Genomic DNA, 10,596 nt, shown 5'->3' on the forward strand with positions numbered 1-10,596 from the left:
TGGTGTTTGTCTTCTCATGTCACGCAGGCATTGGACTGTGTGGATCATAACAACCCACGGACAGCCTTGAGAAGGACTGAGAATCCCAGAACATTGTGCGCCTACCGGACCCGTACTCGGATGAAGATGCAGTGGTCGGGACAGAACGAGGGAATGCTGCGTGGTGTAAAATGATAAATGAGGGAACGTGTACATCAGGGTCTTTCCTTATGGAATCACAGGGTGGCCTTGAACCTCCACTTTTTTTCATTATCAGCTCCTTACAAAATGCACGCACCACGCCTACTTGGCTCCCAAGATTGAGTTCCGGGGTTCCGGAGCCAGCATGGGGCTGCTGGCAGAGCCAGCCATTGGCCTCTGCGTGAGAGGGGCGGGGCTAAGAGCTAGAGCGCGGATTGGCCGAGAGGACCTGGCGTAAACACGTTTGAAAGGCCCAATCAGCGCCTCGCAGCAGCAGCCAATCGGCGGCCGGGAGCCGCAGGAGGGCGGGAGCAGCACATTTGAACCGCGGCGCAAGCGGCTCTCGGCGCGTCCGGGTCCGAGTGTGGCTGCAGCCTGGTCATCATGGCGGCTGAGCGCCGGGCGTCTTCGTTGACCGATGCCGGCCTTGCACAGAAGCTCCGGGACAGCCGCTGTCGCTTCCAGAGGCACATGCAGCAGCTTATAGAGAAGGTGCGGGCCCTGCCCCGATGGACTCGGGGCCGCGACCCGGGTGCGGGGACGGAATGGGAGGGGAGACGGGACCGGTACCCAGGTGCTGGGAAGGTGCTGGGAGCGGGGAGGCGAGTCCAGAGCCAGGGGTGATGAGACAGGAAAGGCCGGTCTGGGACCAGCGGAGGAGGCGTGGTCCAGGTGCGGGGAGGAGGGGCAGGGCCCAGACCCCTGGAAGGTGCTGGGAGGGCGCGGGGGGATGGGAGCCTGGGGCAGGAGTGCAGAAACCAGAGCGGAGGCTGCACCGGAACTGGGACCAGATTCCGGGAGGGTGCGCCGGGGGGTGGGGGGACGGAGAGGGCGCGGGGTCCCGGAGTTGGGAGAACGGGTGTAGGGAAAATCCCTATCTCTTCCATAGACTTGAAGGAAGTGGGGTTGGGTGGAGACGTTGGTTGCCAGTCGGACCCCTGACCTGATGGCTCACCCCTTGCCTTTACAGTACAACCATCCCTTCGAGGACGCCCCGCTGGTGGAGATGACCACGCTGACCTACGAAACGCCCGAGGGTAAGGGTCAGCTGGGGTCTGAGTCACTGGGCAGCCGGCCTGTGGAGTTCTGGAATGCTGGCAGTGCCCGTGGGGAGGACAAATGTAGTTGATGGAATTAGGAAGGATTTCCTCCAAGACACACCCACCTGGTTCCCCAGCAGCTCCTCGTACTGGATTCTCTGTCACCCTATCCCAGTGGGTAGTTGCTGAACCTGGCCCAGCCCCCATTCCCAGCTGTGAATTTCATCAGTGGGAAGGGCAGGGTGGCCCCAGTGTGGGTAGCAGCGATGTGAGGGTGGATGGGAAGCTCTCAGGAGAGTGCCTGTGGGTGCTCAGACTCCTGTTGGACTTGAGTAGGAACGGCTGCCCTTGAGCTTCTGCTTGTAGGTGTGTCACTTAGCGCCCACTGGACATGCTGGGAGATGAGGCTGTGGGAATTGAAGGTTGTGGGACCATCCTTTATGAAATCGTGGGCCACGCTTCCCTTCACTGGTGATGGTGCCTACAAAACAGGGAGTCCTTATAGGGTGGGTGTGGCCGGAGTAGGTACCCCTATTCCAAACCTCAGCTCTCAGGCTTGTTCTAAGGAGCCTTGGTGGCTCCATGGGTTAAGTGTTCAGCTGCCTATTGTGGAGTTAGTGGTTTGAACCCACTCAGGACTCCATGGGAGCGGGATGAGGCTGTTTGCCCTCTTGAAGACTGACAGGCTTAGAAACCATACAGAGCAGTTCTCTTCTACTCGCCACTGCTGTGCCTGAGTGGGAACCAAATCGATGGCAGTGGGTTCTGGTTTGTGGGGGTGTTTTGAGGGTTCGCTTTAAAAATGCGGTGATATGCCTCAAGGTCAGCAGTTTGAAGCTACTAGCTGCTCTGTGGGAGAAAAATGAGGCATTCTGTTTCCGGAAAGTTACAATCTAGGACACCCACAGGGGCAGTTCTACCCTGCCCTGGGGGTCCCTGTGAGTTGGCATTGATTCAGTGGCAGTGAGTTTAAGTTAGATTTGGGACACAGCGTGTGGTGTACTGGGGCCAGTATTCAGCTTGTTTTCGTGAGTTGGGGGGTGGGGGCCCCGGGAGGGGGTAGAGGAGTCCATGATGTCATTGGAGGAACTGCTGGCTTTAAGAAGAAAATTTCATTTGTGGCAATTTTTTGTCCACGCTCTACTTTAAAATGCCAACAAGCCCTTAGCCCTAGAAGGGTGAACAGGGACTAGATCCTCGCCATCTGGCTTTTGGTGGTGAGCAGGTTTGGCTTGTCACTTCCATGGCCCTTGGCTGGAGGTGGAAGGCCATCCATATCCCAGGTGGCTGAGTGGTGGCTCTTTCTTTCCAGGGCGGAGGCTGTGGGGTGGAGCGCTGGTCCAGCACAGACTCGGAGGACATATTCAGGTATTCTTGCCGAGCGTCATGGCCCACACACCTTGCTGGAGAGGGCTACCGATGGGAATGGGGATGTGAGCCTGGTTCCCTGGGGTCTGGCATTTACTGCGCTGGTCACTGAGGCAGAAGGGGTATGGCTCAAGGCTGGGGGAGCAGGGGTCATGGCCCCTTCAATATCCATCAGCTCACACCTGACTGCACTGCTGATAGGCCAGTCAACTGCCCGTGCCTGTTGCTCACGTGCCTGTTGGTGCTACACACACCTGGTGCCCTCTGTGGTGATTCCCACCAACGGGAAGCGGACACCACAGGTTGCTGGGCATCCTCGTGTCAGACACAGGAGCCTGGAGGATAAGTCTGGAAGCCCCTTCGGGTCCGTGGAGTTCTGCTTGGCTCTGGGTCTGTGATGCAGTCCTCGTCAGCCATGCCCGGCTCCACTCAGCCTGGGGGTGGGGGGCAAGCAGAGGCCCTGCCTTCCCCTCCCGCTACCCCTTCCCTTGGTTACAGAGCAGCACAGTCCTGGGGAGTCTCAGACTCTCCGTGGGGTTTTGAGATCTTCATGGTGGTGGGGAGAGGGTGAGAAGAGAAGAGAGGCCAATGGTTAAAGTTTTCCTATGGTGACTGGAAGGTCGGTGGTTCAAACCCACTCTCTTCTCCCTGGGAGAGCGATGGGGCAGCCTGTCCCATGGAGCTTGACTGATTGGAATATGCTATGTGCCCCACCCCACTCCACCTCTGGGTTGGGCTGGGGAGATGCCTGCTTTTGGAGATGCTGCATGCAGAGGCCTGGAGAGTTGTCTGCTTACTGAAGCCAGGGCACCTTCCTTTCCATCTGCAGGGATCCCCCGAAACATCGGGGAGCTGGGTGGATGACCCCAAGAGAGCTACAGCTGAAGGTCAGTGGGCGCCTCAAGTGCCGTGTGTGTGTGTGTGTGTGTGTGTGTGTGTGTAACAGGTTGAGGACTGCCTGCAGTATGAGCTGGTGCCCAGCGCTGCTCCCTCCTGCCCCCCCCCCCCCCGTCCTTTTCCCTCCCTTCTGTACCTTTTCCTTCCTTGTGGTACCCATGGGGACTTCCCTCCTTGTTCCCCTACCCGCCACACCCTGCCCTGGGCTGCCATCTGCTCTCCTACCCCCTGCCCAGGGGGCACAGTCCCTCACGTTGGTGCCCTTTTCCGGAGCGGCCTGGGCACCTCCTGCGGGGGGGTGCCTCAGCTCCTGCCCAGCCTGCCCGAAGGCTGCTGCTCCCGTCAGGACTGCACCCCATTCTCTGAGACAACTCAGTGACTCCCCATTGGGAAGGGAAGGGACACTGAAGCGTTTTCAGAGTGACCTTAGAGAAGAGTGATGGACTCCATACATCTGGCTTCTCAGGGTCCTTCCAGATTTAACGCCACGGACCCTCCATGCTGGGAGTCCCCCGCCTGCTGGAGACTGGTGGGAGGGGCTCTTTAGGGTTTTGCTGGGCCAGGGAGGGGTAGCCCCCCAACCACACGAGGCTGGGCATGCAAGTGGACTTATACTTAAAACCCTGTCCCTCCGCCTAAGTCACCCGGTTTCAGATGTGGGAAGGCCACAGGTGGCGGCCAGGTAACAGCCAACTGTGCACCATCCTCAGAGACGGTTCTGTTGGGTAAGGGGGTGTCCTCACAAAGCTTTGCCTTCATGGAGAGGCGTCTCCCCACTCTCCCATCCCACATGAAGTTGTCAGGTGCCATCAAGTTAGCTCTGGCTCCAGCGCCCCCCACCGCCCCCCCCCCCCAAGCACAACAGAACGAACACCTGGCCCTGCGCCGCCTCACGTTTGCTCCTGTGCGGGAGCCCACTGTAGCAGCTGTGGTGTCCGTCCGCTGTGAGGGCCTTCCTCTTTCAGTGCTCCTCGCTGCTCGGCCACGCATGGCCTTCCCCAGGCCTGGGCTCTCCTGACAACACGTCAGAGTACATGAGAGGAAGTCGCACCTCCTGCCCTCCACAGACATTCCGGCTGTACTTCCAAGACAGATGCGTCTGCCCCTTTGGCAGTCTGTGGTTCTTTAGTAGTCTTTGCCAGCACTGTCATTCCAAGGCATCTGTTCCTATTCCGTGTCCAACTCTAACATGCAGAGGGGCCGTGGAAACCCCGTGGCTGGGGCCCCTCATGGGAGTGCTGCGAAGGAGTCCCGCTTTCGTGGCTCTTACTGTGGCCGCACCAGCAGCCGGAGGTGGCCCTGTCTAGCACGCTCTTGGCGTGGCAGAGGGGTGGGGGGGAGAGGGGGGTTCGCGCTTTCTTACAAAGTGTGACCTGCACTCCCATTCTTACCTTTAGACTCCAGAAGCCCTGATGTGACAGCTTTAGACCACAGTGATGTGCTGGCCTTGTCCCTGATGGTAAGAGGGTCTGTGTGGGGGCCACACGTGCCTGGGGCTGCTTATGTGTTCCGGGGGTTGTGACCGCCACCCCCAAGGGGGGGAGCCTCCACCCACATGTGTCTGCCTCCCTCCCAGTCTAGGGTGGAGGCTGGGGTCCTGGGAGGGAATGGCAGATAGGACAGACTTGGCATGGGGGCCGGGTCCCTCCCCAACAATAGGGAGTGGGCTTTAGAATGCTGGTGGGAACTGGGGGGAAAGAGCTTGGTGTTTTTCCACAGACCGTCTGAAGCCCCCTTGTGGGTATTGTGCCCCCCCCCTCCCACACATACACACAGCTGCCAGGATCCCAGTAAAGGCTGTGTGGCGGTGAGGTAGAGGGTTGCCCCCTGCAGCCCCTCCACTGCCCCATAACCACACTGGCTGCTGCAGGCTGTGTCCTTGCTCTCTGGCTCCGAGGTGGTAAATGTCTGAGTCGGTCACCTTCCTTGTCGGGGGGAGTCATGGGTGGGTGGAAGCGCGGGGCCAGGGAATGCCCCACGTGTGTGTTTGCTGTGTGTGCATGCGTGTGTGGCGTGTTCCTGGAATGCAGACCTAGGCGGTCCTGTTTTCTGCTCAGCCTGCAGTGCCCCCGAGCCCTCTGAGAAACGACCTGCGGAGGAAATACCTGACCCAGGTGGACGTGCTGCTGCAGGGGGACAGGGGCTCCGAGGTAATCTGCCTGCCAGCTCTCCGTGCCTGCGTGGTGGGGAGCAGGGTGCCGCGCCCAGAGACAAGCGGGGCACGGCTAACTCGGGCTCATGGGTCCAGAACTTCCTGGGTAACCACTCCAGGCCCCAACTCTGCAACCCCGGTCCACGGCCAAGCGCCTCAATGCCGCGCCACCAGGCCCCTGGCCAGTCTACTTGGCAACTCGTTTGGGAAGCTAGCCTGTGGAGGCGTGGGACTGCAGGGTCAGCCCCAGCTTTGGGCTTAAGGGACTTCCTGAGCAGAGACAATGGCGACCACCTCAGGCGTGGCCCAAAGTGGGTCAGCAGCAGGACTGCCCGTCACCTCAAAATCCTCTTTCTGTGACACACAAAGTAGTAGCCCCTTTTGCAAAGCGCTCCCTGTGAGGCCGAGGCAAGTGTGTGGCTGAGAGCTCTTGCCTGCAGCTGCCACGTGTGTCCGCCTTTCGTCCCAGTAAACCTGGGCTTGTCGGAGCTGGCGCCCCAGTAGCAGTACTCTCCGGCTCCGTAGGTCCAGCGCCCTCGGTGAGCCAAGAGGAAACCTGTTGCAGGTCGTGAGGGAGCTGGGTGGACTTGACTGATTCTGTCGAGGTGGAAGCACGCCAGCCCTCGGTGCTGGCTCTGCTTCGTCCATCTCATGCCATCCTAGCAGCCCTCTAGGGCAGGGTAGAACTGCCCCGTGGGTTTCCGAGAGGTCACTCTGTGGGAATGGGAGCCAGGTCTCCCCTGTTGAGCGGCTGGGGAGTGAAACTGCTGAGCTGTGATGACCACGGCATCCCCCCCCCCCCCCCGCCCCGGGCTGCTTTAAGGGAATCAAACCCTGATCTCCCAATGACCGGCAGGGAGGCCAGGCCTCAGTAGCGAGGACAGCCTTGTCCTGGAGGGGACACGAGGACCACGCCCGTCGAGTTGGTAGTCCAAGCTACAGCTGGCATGGTGGTTGCCTGCTCTCAGCTGCTGGGCTGCCGGGTCCAAAAAGCTGTTCCTTTCACGGTCCTCAGCACTGTCGCTCTGGGGACGGGGCAGGGGCGCTCCACTTGGGGTTCCCCGAGTCTCGGCATCGGGCAGTTGCTTTGTTATAACCATGTGCTTTGTTTCAGCATGCAGACAGCGGAGGCAGAGAGGACACCCAGGTGCCCCTGCTCCAGTCATTAGCCAGTCCTGCCCATGGTGACCAGTCATTAGCCAATCCTGCCCATGGTGAGTTGCTGCAACGCTCTCCTGCCCAACTGGCTGCCAGTATCCAAAGACACGAGAGCGTCTGATGATGCCAACAGCGTTCACAGCACACACACGCCCCATGTGGGTCAGGACAGTGCAGGTTGGGCGTGTGGAACTCTGCCTGAGGGTTGGTCAGTTGTGCCGTCCTCCTTGATTGGAAATGAGCCCCTGGGGCAGTAGACAGGCTGGGGGGTGTGGTGGGGGTTTTCTCACTGCCATCCAGGAGGAAGAGGAGAGTGGATGAGTCACCTTCTCTTTGGATGCCCCTGATGCACATATCCAACATGGTGTGACATTAAGGGGGGGGGGTGCAGATGTCTTGTTGCCCCCACCTCCCAATACCTAGACACACAATTTCACGATTTCCCATCTTGAAAAGATAACCTAAACCAGTGGCTCTCAACCTTCCTCAGGCTGCGACCTTTTCACACAGTTCCTCATGTGGTGGTGACCCCCCAACCATAACATTTTCATTGCTACTTCATCGCTGTCATTTTGCTACTGTATGAATCAGGCGACCCCTGTGAAAGGGTCGTTTGACGACACCCTCCCCCCAGACTCACCCTCCTCCCAAAGGGGGCACAGCGCGCAGGTTGAGAACCGCTGCTCTAGACCACCTCACAGCAGAAGGGAGGTTCCTCTGGAGACAGGTGGTGAAGAAAGTCGGCGTTTAGCTGTGATTGGGGAAGGAAGCCTCTCCGAGCGGAGTCTGCTCCCCAGTGGCTGTGGTGGTGTTTCTGGGCCTGCCTGTCGCCCCCATGCTGGCCCTTCTCCAGTCCCGGGGGCTCTGCATCTGGCTGGTTAACACACCTTCCCTCTGATTTCCCTCCTAGGGGGCTTTGGCGACAGCTGCCCAAAGAGCCCCAGTGGCCCCGTGTTGCCGTCATCGTCTCTCAGAGCATGTGAACCCTCAACCGACTTGGCGGTGGTGCCGAGGGGCGACAGTCCGGTGTCACCAGGGGCCGGCAGCCCGTCCTTGGCAGCAGCCGGTGACGTGACCATCAGCGACTTGTACGAGGGCATGCTTCACTCCATGACCCGCCTGCTGAGCGCCAAGCCGTCCTGCACCATCTCCACCAGGACCTTCATCGTCCAGAACTGGAGCGGCCGGCGGCGGCCCAGGCGGAAGGGCAAAATGAGCCGAGCCTGCTGCAGAAGGGACAGCCACGTGCACCGGGATCCCGGGGAGCGGCGCCCAACCCGGGCCCAGCCTGCCAGAGAGGCCGGGGACCAACAAGAACCTGGGGACATGCTGGCGCTCCCTGGCCACCGGGAAGGGTTTCAGTCGAAGAAAGCTCCCCTCAAAGTCTGCAAGTCCCAAATCCGTCGACTGGTCCCGAGCTGGAAGGAGCTTCAGGCGACTCCCTGGTTGTTTGCCTCCTTGGGCGCCAGTGCCGTGTCCAGTCCTAATTGGGAGAACAGGCTCTCGGCACTCACGTGGTTGATCTCTCCCGTGAAAACCATGTCCCAAGCCAGAGCGATGCAGAGCCTGAGGAGGGCTCGCCACCAAGAGGTCGAAGTCAGGTTTGACATGCTGCATCAGAAGTACTGCCCGGAACCCACCAACCAGCCCTGTCCCTCGGGCTCCGGGGCCCTGGCCATGTACAGAGGCGGCCCTGCAAGCCCTGGCCGCCCCCGAGGCTCCGAAACCCACTGGCCGAGAGTTCTTGTCCTACAGAGACAACAGGAGGGCATGGGAAGGCCAGCCGAGAGGTCTCTCGCAGCAGGTAGCCCCAGCTCCTCGCTTCTGCCCCGGTCTGGCCCAGCAGAGACACAGGCGCCAGGCAGTCTCCAAGGCAGCAGCCGGGACGTGTTCAGGTCGCTGCCACTCAGCAGAGCCATCTCAACGCCACGTGTGCAGCCGCCGAGCTGCGGAAGCAACTGCTACAAGGACATTAAAGAGCAATTCGACAAGCTTCATCGGGAGTGTTTCCAAAGGTCGCCCCAGCAGACGAAGGGGCCTCTCGCTGCCGAGTGGCCTTCAGATGGCGCCGTCACGGAAGCTCAATGTCAGGACTTCCGCGGAAAGACAGCCGTCGACTCTGCCTTCCAGAGTCTCTGGAAGTCCTTGTCCTCAGCCCAGCCCAGCCGGAAACGCCCTTCTGGCTCAGCAGCCGCTGAGGTGTGTCCTTCCATAGAGCTGCCCCAGGCTCCCCGGCGGGCACACCAGTCATCGGCAAAGCGGCGTCGGTTGTCAGCCCCTCCGCTGTGTGAGCAGTGGGCCGAGCCCTGGAGCTCGGCAGCGGTGGGCAGAGCCATCCCGAGCCTGAGAGGCCAGCTCTGTCGTCTGGAGCCAGACTGGGAAGAGCAGGTAACGTCTCCGACGGCAGCACGCCGCACGTTTTCTGTGAGTGGGTCCCCAGGCGCCGTCCCACTCAGGCGCGTTTCATTGTGAGGGGTGTTCGGCCAGAGCAGAGGTGTTCTTCCGAAGTTGGCACCTCTCCACGGGGCTGCCGCATTGAGGGGGGGTTTCTGGGAAACTGCCCCTCTGTGAAGCTGGCACACTCACTGCCAACGGGCATGTTGCGTTCACTCAGGCCGGTCCTGTGTTGATCGAGGCCGCACACCGGGCTACGGCGGGGCCGCATGATGGGTGGCAAAGGGCCTCCGCACGCCACCTTGCAGTTGCCCACTATCACTCGGTTTGCCTTGGAGGGCACAGGTGGTCGGGGAGGCCAGAAGAGGGCCCAAAGAGACCGGGGAGGAACAAGGGGGCCAGACAGACGGAGGTCACATGGCGATAGTGGACAGAGAACAAGTGGGGTGGGCCCCCAACACCAGAGACCGGACATGGTCCCCGACTCTCACAACTGTATCAGTGAGTGAAGAGTGGGTATATTTCTGACTTGTTCATCAGACTGCTCTGAAAATAGTGACAGCGTCCCTGTACCTCTGCCGCCCCAGGCCCCGCAGTCAGTGCCTGCACCTCGCGGTGACGCCTGGTTCCCCGTCCCTTCCCTGGTCTCTTCTCAGCTCTCACACCCACGTGACTCACTTTCAGAAAACCTGCCATAAAGGTCAGGGTACATGGGCTAGAAGTGTGCCGCAGTGCCGTAGATGTAAAATGACCACTCCTTCCAGAAAGTTCCCACTGTGGTGGGCGTCACTGGCCCTGCTCCACGTCAGCCTCCATCAACGAACGGCCCTGTCTCCATCCCCTCCTGCTCACAAGAAACCCCACCATTAACACCCCCAGCGGCTTCCTGGTGGGCGGACCCCTGTAACCACGCGAGAGCCTCCTGGCAATTCCTCATGGTTAAACGCTAGCCGAGAGATGGGTGGCTGGGCCCACCCAGGACCTGAGCCCTGGCATCACCACCCACGTGCTGCTCACTCCTCGGGGCACCCACCCAGCGTGTGCCTTTCTCAGCACAGACTCAGCAGCCAGGAACAGGCAGTGTTAGAAATCTGAGGAGGGCCTGCCGTCTTGAAGGAATTTGACTAAAGTTTCTATGCTTTTCCCCCCATCTTCCCCTCACCAGGAAAGAGCCACCCAGGATGGATGAGCAAAGTGCCTGCTTGCAGCTCAACTCTAAAGAAGGGAAAAGCCTGTCCCCTGGGTGTTTCGGGGTGCTGGGCGTCCTCCCGTGCTCTCTGGCTTTTTGTGGGGGTGGGGTGGGGGGGTTTCAGTTCTCAGTGGGAGACGCTGCGGGCCACCATCTGCCCCCAAAGCCAGTGTCTGTTGGTGTCACTGAGGGCGCTGAGCTCTGAGTAAATAAATAAA

At 60.2% G+C, this 10,596-nt stretch overlaps 1 protein-coding gene across 1 annotated transcript; it reads left to right on the forward strand.

Annotated features, from left to right (window-relative positions):
• The first annotated feature begins 492 nt into the window (after positions 1-492).
• Positions 493-10,596, forward strand: HJURP (Holliday junction recognition protein). The gene is made up of 9 exons (XM_075529516.1): positions 493-672; positions 1,151-1,217; positions 2,533-2,588; positions 3,418-3,475; positions 4,883-4,944; positions 5,543-5,635; positions 6,752-6,851; positions 7,706-9,183; positions 10,355-10,596. Exons 1-9 carry the CDS (start codon positions 565-567, stop codon positions 10,376-10,378), a joined length of 2,046 nt encoding a protein of 681 aa, XP_075385631.1. The 5' UTR covers positions 493-564; the 3' UTR covers positions 10,379-10,596.

Source organism: Tenrec ecaudatus, chromosome 13 (genome assembly GCF_050624435.1).
Source record: "Tenrec ecaudatus isolate mTenEca1 chromosome 13, mTenEca1.hap1, whole genome shotgun sequence".
Classification (NCBI taxonomy): Eukaryota; Metazoa; Chordata; class Mammalia; order Afrosoricida; family Tenrecidae; genus Tenrec; species Tenrec ecaudatus.

Coding starts and splice junctions, on each gene's coding strand:
- HJURP (XM_075529516.1), top strand. CDS start 565: ATGGCGGCTGAGCGCCGGGCGTCTTCGTTGACCGATGCCGGCCTTGCA. Junction 673..1,150: donor TGCAGCAGCTTATAGAGAAG/GTGCGGGCCCTG, acceptor TTGCCTTTACAG/TACAACCATCCCTTCGAGGA. Junction 1,218..2,532: donor GACCTACGAAACGCCCGAGG/GTAAGGGTCAGC, acceptor CTTTCTTTCCAG/GGCGGAGGCTGTGGGGTGGA.